The 22,681-nt window shown below is 39.4% G+C and overlaps 1 protein-coding gene across 1 annotated transcript; it reads left to right on the top strand.

The window, feature by feature from the left end:
* Positions 1-162: 162 nt before the first annotated feature.
* Positions 163-21,369, top strand: MTERF3 (mitochondrial transcription termination factor 3). Its single transcript, XM_058564667.1, has 8 exons — positions 163-258; positions 3,236-3,578; positions 5,212-5,364; positions 9,907-10,096; positions 14,491-14,638; positions 15,013-15,084; positions 16,562-16,723; positions 21,094-21,369. Exons 2-8 carry the CDS (start codon positions 3,251-3,253, stop codon positions 21,286-21,288), a joined length of 1,248 nt encoding a protein of 415 aa, XP_058420650.1. The 5' UTR covers positions 163-258; positions 3,236-3,250; the 3' UTR covers positions 21,289-21,369.
* Positions 21,370-22,681: the final 1,312 nt, after the last annotated feature.

The raw sequence follows: 22,681 nt of genomic DNA, 5'->3' as shown, positions 1-22,681 counted from the left end.
CGGACGGGAGGGGCGAGCAGGAGAAGGGGAGCCGTGGCCCCCGGCCCGATGTGTCCCCGCACGCCGCCTGCTCCCCCCCCGCGCAGCCTCGCAGATGGTCTCGCCCGCTCCGGCCGCAGCCCACGTGGGCGAGGGAGCGCCGCGGCGCGGGGTCGGCGGGCGGACGAGCGGGCGTGCGGCGCGGCCGGAGGGGACGCGCGGCCAGGCCAGCCCGGCGGCCACCGCGAGAGACGACCCCCGGCACAGGCCTCGCCACAGGTAAGGCGGGAGCCGCCGCAGCGCGAGGGGCGCGCTCGCGACGGGGCTTCGGGTCCGCACCCACCCGCGTCTAGGCCGCGGCCCGGGGCTTCATGGGCTTTCGGACTCGGCGGCTCAATCGGGGGTGATTAGTTTAGGTTTTTTTTCCCTGACTGATGAGACGAGAACGCGACCCTGCTGGTTTCTTAGTGCGCTTTGTGGAGGACGCGGAAGGAAGGCCGGCGTGTCAGCTGTCTTCCTGCGGATGTTCGGTGTGGGGAACTGAAACGGAATAGTTAAAATGGCCGTGGGAGGGCGGCAACCAGTAGATGAAACGCCCCTTATTACGAAGCCGTCCTCCCACCCCCTTTTCATCTCCTGCTGTCGTTTATCAGCTTTACAGAGGTAGAAATCTTGAACCCTCGAAAAACAGTATTTCGATGTTGATTCCTATTCCTAGCGAAGTACTAGGCACACAGTTGAGAACTAGTATATGATGTTTTAATGGACTTAGAATTCTTTCAGGGTTTTTTCTTTTATCTTCCTGATGAAAGAGTCGTGTTAGAAGGTATCACCGTGTAGGGCTTTTATACACATCTGTACAGGCCTTACCCGCTTTTGAATACTATGTAGGCAAATGAGTTAACCGTTGTTGCAATGGATCCCTTTCCGTCCTACAAACTTGGGAGCAGAGCGACGCGCTGGACACGGGGAGGGTGGATCCAGAGATGAGACCCAGCCCTGCTCTCGTGAACGAACAGTTAATCAATTGTTAAGAGGTATACACAGCAATGAAATGGTGATGTGGAGAAGATAGTGCGCTTGTAAATAAAAATAGAAGGATAAACATTGATTGTATGTATAAAAATCTTTTGATGAGTATGGATTGAATTCAAAAGTTAATCTGCCTGATGTGTGAGGAATATTAATTTGAGCCTGGAAAGGCTTCAGAGTGAATTTGTGATTTCAGGAGTTTGCTTTGAAGTAGGACAAAATGCATAGACAAACTTAGAAGTCAAAACATTTTAGAGCTGATAGGGACCTTAAGAGTTACCTAATTGTACCCCTAACCTTTAAAAAAAATTGGTATTTAAGGAAGAGTTATTTAACCCCCATCATGGGCCAGTCATTGTGCTAGACCCCCACGAGAAATTTAGTCTTGTGGCTTCTAATTTAGTGCCCTATGACTTTGCTGTGCAGAGAATGAATGTTGTGGGTTTGAGGGAAAACTTGACAGATTTGGAGGCTCATTTCCTACCAAAATTTAACAAAAATCACCTATCCCACAAAGCTATTGTGAACACTTATTTCCTTTCTAAATTCAGTTCAGAGTGACAATGAGACTTTCACTTTTATAAATCTCTTTCAGGAGACTCCCCAAACTACAAACCTCCACGAGGTTAGACCCTAAAGAATTTGGCCTAATTCAGAGCATAAAACAAGCTGAATTCCAGTATGTAGAAAAACCAAGCAAAAAATTATATGCAACAATTAATTCAGCAGAATTCATTTATATTTGATTGTGTAATGTATAATAATAATAAAGGCTAACATTTGTTGAGCATTTTCCATATGCTGGACTCCATGCTGTGTTTTATGTGGATTATCTTATTGAAAGTAAAATTATATGCATCAGATTTACTTTTCTATTTAAGCTGGCTAAATGTAAAATTCCTTCATAGTCCTGGAGTTTAAAGTAGCAACAGCCTTTCCTAATAAAAATCTTTTTTTTTATTTTTATTATTTTTTTTGATGAGGAAGGTTGGCCCTGGGCTAACATCTGTTGCCAGTCCTCCTGTTTTTGCTGAGGAAGATTGAGCCTGAGCTAACATTGGTGCCCATCTTCCTCTATTTTTCATGTGGGATGCTGCCACAGCATGGCTTGATGAGTGGTGTGTAGGTCCACACCTGGGATCCGAACCTGTGAACCCTGGGCCGCTGAACCGGAGGGCACATACTCAACCACTAAGCAACTGGGCCGGCCCCTAAAAATCTTTTTAAAAACAATTGCTTTTTTAGTCATAATATACATGAATTCATTGCTGGGTGCTTATGAATTTCTTTCACTTTGTTTTCCTTGCTACTTTTGACCTTTTTTTGTTTTTGAAGGCTTTTCTTTTCTTTTTTTCCTACAGTCAAACAGAATTTGACAAAACTGGTTTTGTTCAACTCTCCCTTTTTCTCCCCCTCCCCAAAGCCCCAGTATGTAGTTGTATATTCTAGTTGTAAGTCCGTCTAGTTCTTCTGTGTGAGCTGCCGCCGCCAGCCACAGCATGGCTGCTGACAGGTGGGTGGTGTGGTTCCTCGACCGAGAACTGAACCTGGGCTGCCAAAGCTGATGGAACAGAATTTTAACCACTAGGCCGTCAGGGCTGGCTCTCAATTCCCTTTTGAGGAACAGCTTTAACTGTGAAATAATCAATAGTGTTCAGCCCTGAAGATAAAGCAAGAAACAATCTTCTAGATAGCAATTATAATATTTTGATGATTCAAGACAAAATAGATGTCTTCCTGTTTTTTATTTTGTGACTAATGTATACACATAAGATGCATTTGAATAATTCAGTGTTATTTTGATTAGAAGTCTACTTCTTAAACATCCTTCAAACCAAATTTCAAGAATGCTAAATTACCTTATTTTCTTTCAGTTATTAAATTAACAGATTATTGGGTTCAGCTGTAATTTGAACATTTACAGATTTTTGTTTTAAATGTTTTTCTTACACCAGTGATTTTGCTTTTTGTTTTTAAATTGTAAAACATATCTTTATTTTTCTAGTTCAGAAGTTCCTGTCTTTTGGTTTGTAACTGCGACTGCCTTGTTTTTGGCTTTTCCTTTGCTTATGAAACATCTGACTACTTTAGTCATATAAATTTATTGAACACCGTTTAATTAGAAAAAAATTTTCTAGTTTATCTTTTTGTTGTTTGATTACTGTTTTAAACATTTAACTAAAGTAAGTTTTTCGTTCTTGACAGTTATATTTCTCTTTTGTAGGCTACTTTAAGAAAAATGGCCTTATCAGCCCAACAGATACCCAGATGGTTCAAATCAATTAAATTGACCAGCCTCGTTACTACTACACAACTGGGACAGCGTTTTCAGGGACCGGGGAAGACATTGTTGCATGGCGTTTCTGCTCGGCCTCGGAGGTCCTCTGACAATTGCTTTCTCCAATGGGGATTTAAGACTTACAGGACTTCCTCCTTATGGAGTAGTTCCCAGTCTACCAACTGCAGCAGGCAGGGGAATAATTCTGCCCAAAGCACTCTGCTTCCTTCCGTGAGTGAGCAGAAGACACAAAGGATACCCAACTTTGATTCTGAGCTGTCTCTAGAAGGTAATTCTGAACTTTCAAAAAAGTCCCCTTTGCCTCACTTTGGTAGTTTGAGCAAGCTACCTGTTTACGTTCTGTTAGCCCATTTGAAGGCACACTTTGTACCAGGCAAGAAAAAGAACAATGTCAGTTCTATTCATTTACTTCTACTGTATCTTTATTTTACTGACTAAGAAAACAAGTAGGTTAGTATATATAAGATTATTTTATACCTATATGTATAATGTTTGCTTTCTAAATACTTTATTATTTAGATTCTTTAAAAAATTTTTTTTCTGGTGGTAATTAGATTTATTAGGGTATAATTTATGTCAAGTAAAAATCTTCCTTTTTTTGATATACAGTTCTGTGAATTTTGATGTAGGCATTTAGTTGTGTAACAACCACCGTAGTCAACAAATAGAACGGTTATATTACCCCCAAAAACTCCCTTGTGTCACTTTTTAGTCAGTCCTCTCCCTTCTGTGCTTCCTATTCTAGGAATATTCCTATGCAAGGATTATTTCACTGCAAATGAGATAATATTAGGTTAAGTAGAATATGAAAGGAAGAAAGCTGGAGGGGTTGGGGAGGCAGGGAGGAGAGGCTGGCTATAAGAAATGAGAAAGGGTAGTGATTAGAGGCAAAAAATAGAACAGAAAATCACAATCCTGATTAAGGTAGGTTGCAGTTAACGGTGTCTTCCATACTGTGTTTGACTAGAAAAGAAAAAACAAAAAAACAAAACCTCAGAATCAAGGCTGTACTAGAGAGGGTTACTTAGCAAAGGACTACAGGAGGTAGAAACAGAATCATAGACGTCCTATTAGAGGCATATTTGAGAATTACTTGGAGGAGAGGGGATTGGATCAAAACAAAGATGTTTCAGGAAGTGGTGACTTTAACTCATACAACTCAGGCTGGTAGAATATTGTACTTTTGGCCAAGTTAACAAGCTGTGGTAGACTTGATCTGTTTCTGAAAATGTACTTGAAGGTCAGTTGGTCTTTAGCATTCTTACCCACTGATTAAAAGTGAAGGAAAGGAAAGGAATTTTGTATAGGACTCTTCCTTATGAAATAGAAATTGACCAACAAATTTCTTATCTTGGAGGAACAGTAGTTGATCTCTCTAAATACTCTTTTTTTTTTTTTTAATTTTATTTTATTTTATTTTTTTTGTGAGGAAGATCAGCCCTGAGCTAACATCCGTGCTAATCCTCCTCTTTTGGCTGAGGAAGACTGGCCCTGAGCTAACATCTATTGCCAATCCTCCTCCTCTTTTTTTTTGCCCCAAAGCCCCAGTAGATAGTTGTATGTGATAGTTGCACATCCTTCTAGTTGCTGTATGTGGGACGCGGCCTCAGCATGGCCAGAGAAGCAGTGCATCGGTGCCCACCCGGGATCCGAACCCGGGACGTCAGCAGCAGAGCGCGCACACTTAACCGCTAAGCCACGGGGCCGGCCCTCTAAATACTCTTAACCTTACCTCTTAGAAGGTAGAAAATGTTTGCATCTCTTAGACATTTAATTCTGAAATGATCCCAAGATTTAAAAAGAAGCAAACTAGGGAAAAGGTTGTCTTTGTAAAAATAGCTTTAAGTGTGCAGAATGGAAAGCTAACTTGCTTCTCTCTTTCCACATGGCTGGCTTCAAAGGACTGGACGAGATGCCTCCATTGTCTCCATTGCAGCCAGTTTCCGAGGAGGAGGCTATCCAGATAATTGCAGACCCTCCATTGCCCCCAGTTTCATTCACTCTTCGAGACTATGTGGATCATTCTGAGACTCTGCAGAAGTTAGTGCTTCTAGGTAAGTGAGTAACCTACAAGTACTTCTTGAGTATACGCTTCACGTACTTTTTTGCCTTTTTAGGTTAGCATTTTTAATCTTTATCAAAGTAGTACATATACATGAATACTAGACAAATAGTGTAAAAAAGGCTTCTAAAAAACCATACTCCCTGCTTCTTTCTTCCTGACTGCATCCCATTCCCCAGAGGTATCTACTTTATTAGCTCTGTTTGTATTAAACTCTTAAATGTTGATGTAACTGTTTATAGTGCTTTTGCTTGGTTCGTTAGTTTTAGACATTAGTTGATCTCTTGTATGGACACACTTTTCCCCTATTCTCTTCAATTCTCCCAATATAGTTATATTAACAATTTTTAGGTAAATTATTAGTCAGCGATTACATTATGACTAAATATTGCTCCCTGCTCTCCAGGAGGTGTACCATGATTGTTTTCCTTCCTGTACAGCATTTTCCCAGAGTTAATAATTGCCTTGTTTTTTATTTGATTATTATTTTTTGTTCCTAGAGCTAAATTTTCTCACACCTTGCAATGGCTTCTCAGGACAGTTTTTCCTACAGTCAACCCTATTAGATGATATATTAGTTCCATTTCCCTGCTACCTCCTGGCCTTCCTCCTGGAGACCACTGTCCTCCTGATTTGGGTGGTTTCTCTAGGTCTGCTCCATAATTATCTTAGGTTGTTGACTGGTAGGATGCACTTGGATCTGGACAGTTAAAGGCAGCCAAGGGATTACACTGCAAACATTTATTTAGTCCTCTTATTTTCAGTCTAGCAACTTATTGCAGCCTTCTGCTTTTCCCATTATCTCTGGGTCTGGCACTTCTCTGACTTGATTTTCCCAGATAATGAACTTCCTTTCTCCTGGGGGATTGAGAGGAACAGAATAGGTAAGGGATAATCGCTCAAATCCATGGGCTTTCTCATTCTCCACTCACTGCCTTAGTTTAGGTCCTCATTTTTCACTGAAAAGTTAGGAACTTTCATCAGTCTTCTTATCAGCATTGCCCTGATCCTTTCTGTAATGTTGTGCTGTTTCTAAAATGCAAATCTGACTAGGTCAGTGACCTACTTGAGATCCTTCACAGCTGTCCCATGGCATCAGAGTTCTTCATGGTCTGGCCCCGGCTTACCTTTTTAGCTTCACTACTTGCTGCTTCCCTCCTTTGGTTGGCCAGCTCAGACAACTGGAGAACTTAACTCAAGTTCAAGTAACTTCTAAAATGTCTTCTGACCCTCCAAACAGAGTGACCCTCCTCAGGGTTCTCACATCACCTCCTGCTGAGTTCGATCCTAGCACTAATAACACTACTATAATTGTTTACTTATCTGTCCCTGGGCAAGTTACCCAAAAATGTAGGGAATGGCCTTCGTTCTCAGAAGGCTTCAAGTCTTCAGAAGCATCCACATACACATGTACAGGAATAAATGGAGTGCAAGGATGAAAGATAATAGGTCCCACATGAGAGATACACAGAGTGTTCTGTGGGCTCAATGGAGGGAGAGACAACATCTGCTGTAAGCAGGAGAGCCAGCTACCATCGTTTTGGAACAGCTTTCCTCGCCTTGTGATAATTGCTATGGTGAGACAAGATAAACATAAGACGTGGTCTCTACCTTTTTTTTTTCTTTTTTTGTGAGGAAGATTGGCCCTGAGCTAACATCCGTGCCCATCTTCCTCTACTTTATATGGGTCGCCGCCACAGCATGGCTCGATGAGCGGTGCGTAGGTCTGCGCCTGGGATTTGAACCTGCACCCCCTGGGCCGCTGAAGCGGAGCATGTGAACTTAACTGCTGTGCCACCAGGCTGGCCGATGGTCCCTACCTTTAAATAATTTATGGTGTACTTAGAGCTTTGGAATATGTTTCAGCCGTTCCTTCATCTGCATGCTGGTCTTAGAAGTGACTTAAATGACAGTGCCTTAGAGGAACCATGATTGCACTGTCGGACAGTATTTTTGAGGACTCAGATATCCTGGTTCTTCTCTGTTTTCTGCCTTTCTATGCCTGTTCTACATCCCAGGACGCTAACCTCTGTGCAGCAGGGCTCCTTTGCTAGCTGGCTTCTCGGGCCGCTTCAGCCAGTGGAGGCACCTGCAGGAGGAGAGGGAGGGTGGGTGGGAGTATTTCTTCCCTGTTCCCTTCCTGCTCTGGGTCGTGTAACTTTAGGCCTTGCTCCAGGACAACTGCTCCTGCTGAGCAGCCTTTTCTCTCTAGCTTCCGGCTCCCTCTGAGTTCGGGTAATGCTTTTTCTTCTCTTGTCTCTTGAGCACTGGGGGTGCCCTTCTTTGTTCCCTTAACTCTGCTCACACCACTGTATAGAGTCCCTTCATTAAAGTCCTTTTCATTTGAATCTTCTGGGACAGTTTCTGTTGCCTGCCAGATCCTGATTGATATGCTAAATATGTGTAACCATAACTGAATACGGTGGTAATATTTGTAGTTACTGGACTGCTGGGATAAAGCCAACTTAGACTGTGGTCACCTGGAAGTTAGAGTCGTGCATTATTCATTTTTTATGTCCCCAGAGCCTTCCCGAAGTGCCTGGTCCATAGTAGGCATTCAGTGACTATTTTTTCAAGTTAATGAAATCGTGAGTAAGCCGAAGTGATTTGTGCTGACAGCAGTGTGCTCTCCTGATGAGATTCTGCCCTCCTATTGCTGCTAAAAAGCAGCTTTTCAGGATTTCTGTTTCAGCACAGTCAGGGTGTGACAGCTCATGCTGAGCAAGGCACTTCAGCACATGTAAGCTGTAATATTTCGTTAAATTTGAAGTCTGAACCCTTTATGTTATTTTTAAAACATCCCTTCCCCCATTTATCATAGATTTTTGGAACTAGTTTCTATCTTATTTATTTATCTATCTATCCAATCGTTGATTTATTGTTCTATTAATATTTTTTAAATTTCAAAAGAATTACATCTAGTTGTTAAAAGTGCAAATATTACGAGAGAAAGAACTTTTACCTTCTCTACATCTCCAGTGTCACTTTCCAGTAACCACTTTACCAGTTCGTTGAGAAACTTTCCAGATCTTTTTCTGTACAAATATATATCATACAGAAAGCCATACATACGTTTTATATTTTTATATAGTCAAAAATATTATTTAAATTCTATGTTTTCTTCTAGTAGTTTTAGAGTTAGTGCCCATTTAGATTCTTAATCAGTCAATTTTTGTATCAGATATACAAGGAATTCTTAATTTTTTTCCAAATTTATAGCTAGTGGCCCCATTATATTTTAATGAATAGTCCATCTTTCGCCCATTGATTTGATATGCTAAATTTTTAGTTCATCCTGGATCTGGTTCCAGTCTTTATTCTTCGTGCATGCACATGGGTGTGTAATCCCTTTTTCTGTTTGTGACCATCTTGTGTAATACCTGTTTAATAGCAAGAAATTTGGGTTTAGAATTATATTTAGATCTAATAATATATGGAATTATAATTTATTTTTCTGGTTGTGGACACCATTAAAAAATGTTTTTATTTCATTGCTTTTATATTTAAGACCATAAAGTTGCATCTAGAAATCAGTTTGAGAGTTATTTTTAACCAGAAGAATATTTTTGAGAATATAAAATTTAAGTCTAAACTTACGGTTTTACATTATCTTCAAATCTTTATTCTAAATAAGGAATAGGCCTTTCCTATTCTTGTTTATTTTTTTAATCAGATAAAAGGAAAAGATGAGAGAATTAAATGCTCAGTTTTAATGAGAATTTTGAATTACAGGTTACTTTGATTCCCTGCCTAGTTAATGTTGACATCTAATTATATCTATAACCAAAGAATAGTTAAAAATAACAACTTGCTCTGTCTCCCTTCTTTCTCTCTCTCCCGTCCCTTGTCTCATTTACTTAAATTACCTAAGATTATAAGGCTATGTGAACGTTAAAGATTGTGTCCTTTCTGCTTGGTTGTGTACTTGAGGGCCGCATGTGTTCCCCCTTCTCATGCAGCCATGTCTTGAGCTCCTTCAAGGTACCTGTCTCTGTGCTAAAGACCTGGAGATTACAGGGAGTAATGAGTAAGACATAGGGTCATTTTTATTCCCCCTATGGAGAGGATCAGAAGCATATTTTTTAAATAATGCTTATAACCAAGAAAATGATAAACTTCAAAGAAAGTAACAATTTATTCATAGTGTTTGTTACCCTGCAGAATTACCAGGTAAACAATTACTGTGGAGATCATTAGGGGCTCATAAGCATTCTTCAAACAATATTCAAGAAACCATAGATAAAGATGCTGATCCTAGGTCAATAGGACTTAGTGTATTTCTTTTGGGTAGAAATTTAGCTCGAAATGCAGTTTTCCTCTATACGTGCTGTGAAACAAATACTACATTTTCACTTTAATTTATTTTTATTTCTTCAACCAATTTAGTTTAAAAATATTTAGAAGTTTCTATTGGCCAATCTCAGGTCTCCTTTGGATGGGTTGTTGATCTCCATCAGTGATTTCTTGTGTTTCTGTGTATGAAGTTTAATGACTAAGCTAAGCAGTTATGTTCAGTGTTTGTAATTTATTACAGGAGTGGATTTGGCCAAGATAGAAAAACATCCAGATGCAGCCAACCTCCTCTTGAGACTGGAATTTGAAAAAGACATTAAGCAAATACTCCTGTTTCTTAAAGATTTGGGTATAGAGGATAACCAACTGGGAACATTCCTGACTAAAAACTATGCTATTTTCTCTGAAGACCTTGAAAATCTTAAGACCAGGTAGGGCTTTTAGAATGATTCTCACGTAACCCAAGAATCGGTTATGAAGGAAACATGTGTGTAAGCTATTTCTCAGGTCTCAGCTGCACAAGGATCTACTGAGATAATGAACATGAATGTTATTGTTTTGTTACGAACCTTTGATCAAAATCATCTAAAACTGTTCTTTTATTCAACTACCCACTTATTATTTTTATGTTTTCAACTTAGTGCTGAGTCAGTACTTAACTATTTCTCTTCAGAAACTATAATAAATTTTTTTAAAAATCCATTAAAAAAGGGCGAAATTATCTGAGAGTGCACTTAAAGTTATGAAAGCCTGAACTTTTATGATTTTTTCTGGCCAGTTTTCGATGATGACATTTGACATTCTCTTGGCAAATTATTGTATAATTTGCTTAATCATTTCCGTAAGTTGGCTATTTTGGTTGTTCCTTTTTCTCTTCTTTATTTTTTATTTATTTATTTTCTTTATAATTTTATTTATTTATTTTTTCCCCCAAAGCCCCAGTAGATAGTTGTATGTCATAGCTGCACATCCTTCTAGTTGCTGTATGTGGGACGCGGCCTCAGCATGGCCGGAGAAGCGGTGCGTTGGTGCGCGCCTGGGATCCGAACCCGGGCCGCCAGCAGCGGAGCGTGCGCACTTAACCGCTAAGCCACGGGGCCGGCCCCTTTTTTCTCTTCTTTAAATAGCACTTCCATAAACATCTTTGTACTTCAAAGAATTTAGTGAATCTGTGAGAATCGGTACAGTGAGATAGTATTGATCTGTGAGATAAGAATCCTGCTAGACATTGGGAACACCACAGAGACCAAGACAGAGTCCCTGTCCCTAAGTTCACATTTTGAATTCATCATCACCTCCACCTCTTACCTAAATCACTTCTTCCCTGTGTTTCCAGATTCACTGAATGGGACCACTGTTCATTCTGTTGCCCAAGTGAGAAATATTGGCATTAACTTGGGCTTTTCTTCTTTTAGCATCCACATCTAATGAATCACCAAGGCCTATCAGTTCTATTTTTCTCTCTCTCAAATCAGTCAATGCATTTCTCTTAATCTTCACTTTGAATACTTTACCTTGGGTCACCATCATTTCACATGAAGATTACTGCATTAGCAGTAATCAAAGTAACAGAATATTAACAGTCTCCTAACTGGTCGGCCTCTAGTCTTCTCCCCCGAGACTGTTCTCACACTGGCGTTGAGCCTCGCTACATTTCGGAGAGCTTTGCAGTTCCTTGAACCATCAGAGTCTAATGCCTTAAATCTGAATTAGGAGAAAACAAAACAAAAAACCACCTTCCTTACATTGAACAATTTGAGCCCTTATTATATATGCAAGGCACTGAGCTAGACTTGAACCATGTAAGATAGACACGCTCTCTCCCTTCATGGGACTTACTGTTTGTTCTAATATAGACAAGCTATTAGAATCAGGAAAGAGAAAGAAAGATTCTAGTAGACTCAACCTGACATATCCAGCTCTGCTCCTCCTTAGTCAGGAACACTAATTCCCTCCCATTCAAACACCAACTTGACCTAGTTGCTCAAGATTTATTCCAAGGAAGCATGCATACCAAGAGGTGGAGATCACTGGGGGCCATTTCAGAGGCTGCCTATTGCACCATTATTAATAATATCCCCGTTTTACACGGGAGGCACAGAGAGCTTAAGTAATTTGCCCAAGATTACACAGCTAGTGTTAAGTGGCAGAGCTGGGATTCAAACCCAGTTAGTCTAACTCAAAAAGTCCTGGCTCAGAGTCCACCATATCACCTCCCTACCTTTAATTCTATGAAGCAAACTTAAGCTTAAAAGGAGCTTAAGATACTTGTTCAAGATCACACATGCTCCTGACAACTAAGGAATATTCTCATATAGATAGTGTAGACTAACGGTTCTTAAACCTGGCTGACTGTTAAATTAAACTGTGGAGCATTTTTTAAAATTACTTGGACTTGTTTAATAGGTAATTTATCCACATGTACTCAAAAGGATATACAGCAAAAAATAAGCTTCTAGTGGAAGAGACAAGGGTATGATGATCTTTATTTAATTGAACTTAGCCTCTGGCTCTGCTATGTACAACAGTCTTATTTTCTAGAATTTCTGTAACAATATTGATTTCATATACTTGTTTTCTTTTTAATGAAGAAAATTTTAAATGTATAAAAAAGTTATTTGATTCATTGTAAGAATTTTCATATAAATAATCTGCATTTAAATTATTTAAATATTTTTTTGGTTGGGTCTTATATGTTAATGTTTTATTAGAAAAATTATCACAAGGTAGACAACAGTTTTGATAATGTTTTAATCAGATATCGATTCTTGCTGCCGCCAAAAAAAAGGAAAAAAAAAAAAGTAATCCTTTTTCCTGCCTGCTTATTCCTGTCCCTCCTTGGCCTTCCAAGACCCATCTATGGAGGCAGCTACTATTATCACGTTTTTGTGCAACCTGCTAAGAATGTCCTATCACACACAAGCGTATATGTATATGTATGTACACACATAGACATAAACACACATACACAGAATTGGTAGCATTTATACATACTATTCTGTACCCTACTTTCTTTCTTTAACTATATCTATTAGTTAGATTCTTTTTTATTGGTGCCTCCTTTTCTTTTTTCTTTTTTTTTTATTTTTGCTGAGGAAGATTGGCTCTGGGCTAACATCCATGCCTATCCTCCTCTACTTTATATGGGATGCTGCCACAGCATGGCTTGACAAGCGGTGCGTCGGTGCGCACCTGGGATCTGATCCTGCAAACCCCAGGCCTCAGAAGCAGAGCGTGCACACTTAACCGCTACGTCACCGAGCCGGCCCCATGGTGCCTCCTTTTCTTTTTAACCTAGAATAGTTCATACTATGGATCTATCTAGTCCCCTATTAGTAAACATGGTGGTTGTTTCCAGTCTTTACCATCATAATGAGACTGCAGTGACTCTTCTTAAATATACTACATCATTTCACGCATGTTGGCGTATATCTGTAGGACAGTTTTCTAGAAGTGGAATTGCTAGGTCAAAGGGTATGTGCATTGTAATTTTAATAGACATTGGCAAATTGTCCTTTGTATAAGTTGTTTTCCAGTTTACACTCCCACCAATTGTGTACAGAGGTGCCAATTTCCCTATTATCCTCACTAATACAGTGTTATCACATTTTATGATTTTGGTTCATTTTCTAGATAAAACTAATGCCTCGTTGTGGAAATGATGTTTGGAGCGTCAAATGTTTGGAGGATCTTTTCATAGCTCAAATTTCTATTTACATTTCCTTTTCTATAAATTATGTATGTCCTTTGCTATTTTTAATTGGGCCCTCTTTTTGGTAAGCATTCTTTTACATATTAACAAAATTAGTTCTTTCTCAGTGACACGGTGTCAATATTTTTCCCAGGTTGTCGCTTGTCTTTGACTTTGATGGCCTTGCATTTTAAATTTTTGTGGAGTTCAATTTACCAGTCTTTTCTCTCATGGCCTCTAAGGGACTGCTTTAAAGGAGTAACAGTCATTTGAGTATAAAGTGTAGGTTCTGATGTGTGGTAGAGACTATCCTGAGCGTCAGAGGCAGGGATGCCTGAGGTCAGATCTCAGCTCTGTGCTTAGTTAGCTGGTGGTCTAAGACAAGTTATTGAACTTCTCTGAATCTGTGTTTCTTCAAATGTAATGTGGAAAATTTACCTGACTCACAGGTTTGTGTTTGTTTTTTGTTTTTTTCTGGTGAGAATTAAGCAAGATCATGTCCTGGTTTATTTTAGGCATTTAATAAAACTGCCTTTTGCTATGTTTATAGATTTGTAAAAATCAGTAATTTTATTTTATAGTCAAACTTCTATAATTTACTACCTTATTTTGGTTCCTAGAAACTTAGCAGGAAATTTCTTAGTTGTTAATAAAATACATCTTGAAAGACTGTAGTAAGAATTATTTATTGAAAATACATACTCAGTAAATGTACTAAAATTAAAAATTCCTCTTTCAGTTTCAACCATGCTTGAGGATCTTTCTTTGTAAAAAGAGTTCTGAATCTCTTATTTTCTTAATTTGTGTGTTTTCTGTTCTTAGCAAAAAAAAATTTTTAAACAGAAGTATTTCATTTTTTTCTACCAAGTAATAAGTCAGATTCACTGAGAACAGAATCTGTCTGTTAGTGGATTTCAGCATTATTTTCCATTTCCAAGTATAAGTGGAAAGCTTTCTAGAGTTGGATGGATGCTTGTTTTGTTTTAACCATATTTGGGCCATTATTATAGAATGTTTTAACTTGTCTTTTGTTTTTGGTGTAGGATCCTTTTTAAAAACCGTTGTTACTTGGGAAAGTAGCGTGACACTAGTAAATGTTTATCATATGTATGTGTATTTTGTTTGTTTCTCTAGAGTGGCTTATCTACAATCAAAAAATTTCGGTAAAGCAGATATTGCACAGATGGTCAGAAATGCACCATTTTTGCTGAGTTTTTCAGTGGAAAGATTGGATAACAGATTGGGATTTTTTCAGAAAGAACTTGAACTTAGTGTGAAGAAGGTAAAGAAAGGGGAGAATTGTATGTTTCCATGTCAGCTACATTTAGTAACTGTTAAAGCTCATGTTTCTAACAGATGCCTGGCCCATATGAATTCTATAAATGTGTGGTATTTTATGAACAAGAATGAATTACCTGCTACGTTAAACATATAGCTGTATCATTGTATAATATTCCAGCAAATTGGTTCCTTAAGTTTTGTTTTCAGTATTTATTTTTCCCTCAAACAGTATTATTTATATATTCCCATGGTTCCTAGCATTTCTCTGACCAGGTCATACTTGAAATTTTAGTTTTGTATTCCTAGTAATGCCTTGGTTTTCCAAACTACTTGAATATGCATAAATAGTAATGATAGCTTGTTTTATAACTCTAGACTAGAGATTTGGTAGTTCGTCTCCCAAGGCTGCTCACTGGAAGTCTGGAGCCCGTGAAAGAAAATATGAAGGTAGGATGACGTCAAGCTTTTGAGAAATCAGCTGCTTTCTTTAAGTGTTTAAGTCCTCTGAAGAGGATACATTTTGCTACTGTCATCTTAAAGAAAACTAGATTGTAAAGAAGTTATTTCTAAAATGATGGACATAGGAAATGATATAATAAATAACTAGCAAGCAGTTTATTTTAGTTAATAATATTTTCACATGTGGACTAGGTGTTACATGAGTAAATTACCTTGCAGACATTGATACCGATAATCCTAGAGTAATAGAGTAGGTATCTGGATGGTATCTGGAAACTGCTTCTGTCGCCCAGTATGAGAGTCTGTGTCTGTGTCACTTAGTGGGGAGATGAGTTTTGGAGGCTGGATCCAAAAGACTTCTGTGAAGAGAGTAGTGACCAGCACATTGCTCTCCTTAGAACCTGGGCCAACTGCCAGCTCTAATTCTGTCACAGAACATACTAGACACTCGTTACTGTCCTACCTGCAGGAGAATAGTATAGAGCCAATGGCAGCTGACTAGTCAGCATACAAAGCTGTAGTAGTATTTTTTTTTTTTAATTTATTTATTTAGTGTGTTTGTGTGTGAGGAAGATCAGCCCTGAGCTAACATCCATGGCAATCCTCCTCTTTTTGCTGAGGAAGAGTGGCCCTGAGCTAACATCCATGCCCATCTTCCTCCACTTTATATGGGACGCTGCCACAGCATGGCCTGACAAGCGGTGTGTCACTGCGCACCCGGGATCTGAACCCGGGCCGCCAGCAGCGGAGTGCACTCACTTAACCACTATGCCACGGGTCTGGCCCCTGTAGTAGTATTTGAAATTATTATATAAGGCCTATTTTCTGAGGTGCTTAAAGTGTTTCGTATTCAGTTGTTAAAGACATTTTTAGTGAGCCCCTGCCCCCACACTCTGCTGGGGAGATAGTCCCTGCTTTCATGGAGCTTACAATCTAGTTAGGGGGCAGCATGCAGAGTGATAGGAGCAGTGGATTAATGGGGGAGCATAGGATACTATGACTGCACACAGAGGACCTAACCCACATTTGAGTGTTTAGTTTTATCATCTCAGTCTGGAATTTTGACATGTAGTTTTTCCAGATAAAACGTATATGAGTGTGCTTGGGAGCAGAGGCTTAAAAAGCACTTTGAAAATCTTACTTCTGGTCTGTGTGGTATAGGGCCCATACAGATAACCTGACCCCGCCTACTGTGTCCACCTTTATTCTGTCTCACAATTACGACAGCATCTTTTGGTGATCTTCATGATGGTCACCATGCTGTGAGTATCTTATTCTCAGGAGAGGGGTTTGAAATTCAGGTTGCCGCGGAAGCAGGAAGCTATGATCCCTTAAGGGCATTGGCATAGCTGACTCTAGATTTTAATGTCCTTAGTTTAAATTTTAAAAGAATCAAGGTGTCCTCTGGCATATATCAAAATAACTATTCCTATTCATGATTCATAACAATTCTACTTTCTTTTAGGTTTATCGTCTTGAACTAGGTTTTAAACATAATGAAATTCAACATATGATCACCAAAATCCCAAAGATGTTAACTGCAAATAAAAGGAAACTTACCGAGACTTTCGACTATGTGCACAATGTGATGAACATTCCCCACCACATCATTGTCAGGTTCCCACAGGTAAGGAGTGCATAGCTGTCTGTAGGAGCCGGCATTGCCTTCACCCAGAGCTGCTCTCTAGGGGCGTAGTGCTGTTCACTTGTGAAAGTTCCTTGCTATTTGTGAAGGAATTGGACCAAATGCGATCTAGTTCTGAGAGCTGTATTAAGGTCATATTTATTTTGCCCATCTTTTTATCAAGACACATCTAGCAAACAGAGTAGAGGGATCACTGGTGAAAAGTTTACAACTTATAGGGCACACATGTATGTCTCTGGAGGAGAAATGAGTGATGAATCTCTTTCCCTATAGTTTTTTCCTATTCCTTGTTATGCCCATTGGAATCTTTTTTTTTTTAAATAATTTTATTTATTTATTTTTTTTCCCCCCAAAGCCCCAGTAGATAGTTGTATGTCATAGCTGCACGTCCTTTTAGTTGCTGTATGTGGGACGCGGCCTCAGCATGGCTGGAGAAGCAGTGCGTCAGTGCGCCCCCGGGATCCGAACCGATAAGCCATGGGGCTGGGCCTGCCCATTGGAATCTAACGTATTCTCTCTTGTGTTTTTCTCCATTTAAATTTGAAATAGATCACTTCCTTTAAAGGTCATTTGAATTTTGCATATACTTCTTATCCACAGTCTATCTAAATCCATGAGTTAAGCCATATTGTAGTACTCTCCTACCAAAGCATAACACAGCTCCAGTTTGCCATCATGCCAAAGCCATAATTATATTTTCTAAGCTAATTAGACTTTCCTGTTCTTTACTTAGTGAGAGACATTATCTGCTTGTTCACAAGAATGTTAACTCTTTGAAAGCAGAGATCTTGTCTCATTTATCCACTGCTGAAATCGCAGTGCCTGGAACTATACCAGGCAATTAGTAGGCACTAGGTAGATATGTGCTGAACAAATGATTGAATTTCATCCAAGTGATCCATCTTTCCTGTTTGCCGTGTGAATAGACACTCAGTAAGTATTCATTGGATAAATGGAAGAGTGAATTTCATTAAAGTGATCCCTCTACTCCATTTACTTATATGTGTTCTTGATATAAAAATGGGCAAGGGCCGGCCCCGTGGCTTAGCAGTTAACTGCACGTGCTCTGCTGCTGGCGGCCCGGGTTCGGATCCCGGGCGTGCACCGAGGAACTGCTTCTCCAGGCATGCTGAGGCCGTGTCCCACATACAGCAACTAGAAGGATGTGCAGCTATCACATACAACTATCTACTGGGGCTTTGGGGTAAAAAAATAAATAAATAAATAAAATTATTAAAAAAAAAAATGGGCAAAAGAGGGGCTGGCCCCGTGGCTTAGCGGTTAAGTGCATGCGCTCCGCTACTGGCCCGGGTTCAGATCCCGGGCGCTCACCAATGCACCGCTTGTCCAGCCATGCTGAGGCGGCGTCCCACATACAGCTACTAGAACAATGTGCAACTATGACTTACAACTAGCTACCAGGGCTTTGGGGGGGGTGGGGAGGAGGAGGATTGGCAATAGATGTTAGCTCAGAGCCTGTCTTCCTCAGCAAAAAGAGGAGGATTGGCATGGATGTTAGCTCAGCGCTGATCTTCCTCACAAAAAAAAAAAAAAATGGGCAAAAGAAATATGACTTCAGTATAATTCTCAGAACTGGACGGCGTTTGGCACAATTCCTTCACAAATAGTAATGTTTATTTACCTGTCCTACTTCACTGGGAATGGGCCCTTTACAGAGGATTTTTCTGTTTCATCAAATACATATAGATTATAAATGTTAGAAGCCTGCAGTGGTGCAAATTTCACTTATGGAACAATTGTAAAGTAAGTAATCTTCAACTAAAAAGCATAACAATTAGTTTTCCCCTGGGTTGGTAGATAATTCAGTGACAGTAGAGCATGATACGAGAATCTGATTTGGGGATACAAAAATCAATCAGACATGGTCTTTCTTCTTGTGGAACTTGTAATCTGGTGTGGAAGTCAGGTTGTAAAAATGTAATTGCTTTACATAATATTAGAGTCTTAACCAGATGTCTTATAGAGCATTTAATTTAGAAGAGGTAGGAAAATCATAGAAATAATAACAGCTATTGAGTGCTTACTGTGTGCCAGCGCTGTCTTTACTTCCTTACTTATATTAATTCCTTTAATCCTCACAACAACTATATGAAGTAGGTAGTGTTATCTCTAATTTACAAGTGAAGAGAGTAAGCATAAAGAGATTGAGTACCTTAGCCTAGGTTACCCATGTAACAAGGGGCAGAGCCAGGGTCAGAACTCTGGCAGTCGAGCTAAAAACCCAAGCTCTCAACTAGGATATACTGCCACTCTAAGAAGTGACATTTGAGTTGTCAGTAGGATGAGTGGAGTCTCAAAGATGGATAGAAACTTTCCAAGTAGAGGAAACTATAAACTTGACCAGATGCATCAAAATCACTTGTTTAAAAACACAGATTTTAGGCACCCAAAGCTCTAGCTTCTAGGAAGCCCGTTGTAGAACTGCAGTTTCTATATTGGGATTCTCAGACTCCTAGGGGTCTGGGTAGTATTGCTAGGGGGCGGGAAACATCTCATTTATGGAAAAATACATTGACAGTAGGGCTGCGAGGAAACTCTTATCTATAGACTTTAAATTTTTGCCTGGTGTTTGAAAAACTCAGGAACGTAAAACTCATTTTCTCATGTAAATAACAGTTCTGGTTGGCACGTTTTATGATTAATTAAAAATAGGGAAACAATTATAACTTAATAACTGGCTAATTTAGTCATCAAAGCAGCAATCCTGGGAGGTAAAAGATAACAAAAGCAGTTAGGGTGATGAACTAGTTAAGGAAAGGGGTTTTATTCAGGATCCCCTTAAACCTTGTTCGTCCTCTCCCACTGTGGGTGTCTGTGGAGGCAGAGCTGGAGTCCAACCTAGGACAAGAGGGGATCAGTAATTCTCAGGCCATGGTTTTTTCTTTTTATCCCTGAGAATTTAATGAATCATTGACAGGATGAAATTTTTCTGACAATGGCAAAGTGGCCCCTGGTGGTCAACAACCAAGAAATAAAATGAAAAGAAAACTCAATCTGAGCTGTGGCTTTTGGACTTGAAAGATCACACAAATCTCTAATAATAAAGTCACTTCGAACCATTGGAGAAGTAATATAATATCTGGTCATAAGCTGTATAAATGCTTCTAAGTGTTATTATATTTAGGAAATTAATAATAGTTGGGGAGCTTCTGAGTCATTTGTCGTCTTCTCTATAGGTTGTATGATAATTCTGTAAGCCAAGAATCACTGCATAGGAGTCATACTTCCAAAGAAATACATCTAAAAGCTTCTTACATTTTTATGAGAAATAATAATGTGGTAATGGGAATTTAGTTACCAAAATGAAGACAGAACAGCATGTAATTTGTTTTTGCAGAGAGAGAAAAAGATGTTTTGTTCCCAAAGCAAGCCAGTCCCTTGTTGAGTTACCACATTGTAGTTTTTTTGATCACGGTTTTCAAAGAACTTGAGTTTTCAACAATTGTTTTTCATAATGTCCTCTCCAAATGATCTCTTATTATTTTGTTTCCACTTGACCATAAGGAAAGACTCCTGGAGGTTGTGTGTCATGTCAAGTGTTCCCAGTGTATCTGAAATACAGCCAAGAGAAGAACCTGAGACATAATACTAATGTGGTTCATTTGGGCCTTGCCAGGGAGCCTCACAGATGTCTCTTCAGATCCAGGGTTCTATTTCAAGTGTGGCCAGATCCGCCAGTTCTCCTTTCTGTCTTGTGGCTGGCTGTAGGGACTTAGCCTGCTTCCTTTTTAAAGTTGCTGCCACTCCCTCTACTCGTTGGGAATTTTAACCCTGAGATGGGCAAAACATACTTGCCCTAGTTGCTGCCGTAGAGGCCAGGTTCATTTCATTTTGATACTAGTCAGAGAGAGGCAGCAGCAGGAATTAAAAAAATATATAGGAAAGCTTCACAGATTATGAAATCTTATAAATATTTTGATGCCATAGACCTTGATCTTGAACTTTGGTTCTCAAACTTGGCAGGCATCAGAATCACCTGGAGGACTTGTGAGCCTCATTCTCAAAGTTTCTGATTAAGGACGTTTGGGGCAAGGCCTGAAGATTTGCTTTTTTCACAGCCTCTCCCCTCTCTCTCCGGATTAATCAATGTTCTTTGCCTACAATGTAGTCCTTAATTATTTTATAATTGTTCTGTTAGTTTTGAGTCCATTTTTAATCATAATTTCTTAGCAGAAGCCATAGGATTTAAACCCTGTGGCATTTATCATAGTTACTGAGCATGTGGTCAATACTTTGTAATTGTTAGCCTATTAACATTTTTACCAAAATAAACATTTTAATTATCTTTCAGTGCATAATGTTTTTTTTAAACTTTTTTTTTTCTTTTCTAGGTATTTAATACAAGGTTGTTTAAAGTCAAAGAAAGACATTTGTTTCTTACCTATTTAGGAAGAGCACAGTATGATCCAGCAAAACCTAACTACATCTCTTTGGACAAACTGGTATCTATGCCTGATGAAATATTTTGTGAAAAGATTGCCAAAGCCTCAGTACGGGACTTTGAAAAATTCTTAAAAACTCTTTAGTTTTTGATGAATGTTAAAATGTAATAATGTAAAGTGAATGTAAATATGAATAAATTTTTAAATAAATGCCTCAAGCCTCAATTGATATTGGAAACAATTTCTTCATATTGTAAACTTGGGTACACTTCTGGTAGATCTTTCTTACAAGTTCCTAGTGACTTAATTCTTTGACTCAACCATTTCCTTCCTTCTCGGGAAGGAGAGAACTAAAATTACAGCAAGCTTAGAGAAGGAGAGCTGGTTTACTATAGACTGGCATGTTGTCATTCTGGTGAAGATGAGAAGCATAGAGGGTTTTCCTCTTATATTCACAGGTATTTTAAAGTGGTTTCATTACAAGGCAGCTTTATTTTCTTTGAAATGTTTTGAGTTTCTGGAGCATGCTATATTATTCATATAATATCTACTACTCACTTGGATAATGCTACAAAGCACATTTCATTTTGAATTATCTATACTGTTATCTTCCTGAGCACCGATATTCAAAGTTGCCCACAGTTGGCTACTGAGAATCAGGAAACGGAAAAAGAGAAAGTAGTTTGAAGGTAAGGAGAGGGCAATGAGACACAGTAAAAGGCCATAACAAACCTTTGACTTATTGCCAAAGATTTATAGCATGAATTGATACTTTTTTTTTTCCATTTACCATCTAGACATGTAATCCTGGGCAAATGATTTAACCTCTGAGTCTGATTCTTTATTTGTAAAATGAAGCATCATGACTTCAGTTACCTGCCTCAGGATCCCAAGATTGAGTAGGCTGTTAACACTGGGGGCCCCCCAAGGAACCACACCTGGTATTTGCACTCCTGTGTAGTCTCCTCCCACATCGACTCTGGGCCAGTGCGATTTGGTCCATGGGATGTTATCAAGCAGAGGCTTGATAAGCACTTGCACATGGAGGCTTGTCCTCTTGGAACCCTGAGCCACAGTGTAAAGAGGTCTGGTGACTACTGGAGAAACAAGGTGGAAAGAGGTTTCTAGCCAACGAGCTGTTCCAGCCATGCCAACAGTACCAGACGTGAGTGAAGAGGCGTTGCAGCCACAGCAGATACCACGTGGAGCACAACTACCCAGCTGAGTTCAGAATTGGGGGAAAGAATAAGGTATTTTAAACCACTAGCTTTGGGGTAGTTTGTTGTGCACCAGAGTGTTGTGGTGTGCTGGATGTCCTGAAACCTTGTGAGAAACTAAATTTGTAATTGGTCAGGGCCAAGTATAGTCGCCTTCCTGTTAAGTGTTTATTCATTCGCTCAACAGATATTTGAGTTCCTAGAATACAGTAGTGAGTGTGGCAGAGAGATGTGCCTTCATGAAGTTCTCCAATGGATGAGATCAATAAACAGGAAACAAGAAGGTACAGCCAGGAGACAAAGCCCAGAACCGTTCTGCC

This window comes from Diceros bicornis, chromosome 21, assembly GCF_020826845.1.
Source record: "Diceros bicornis minor isolate mBicDic1 chromosome 21, mDicBic1.mat.cur, whole genome shotgun sequence".
NCBI lineage: Eukaryota > Metazoa > Chordata > Mammalia > Perissodactyla > Rhinocerotidae > Diceros > Diceros bicornis.
This window is presented reverse-complemented; position numbering and strand designations above follow the sequence as displayed.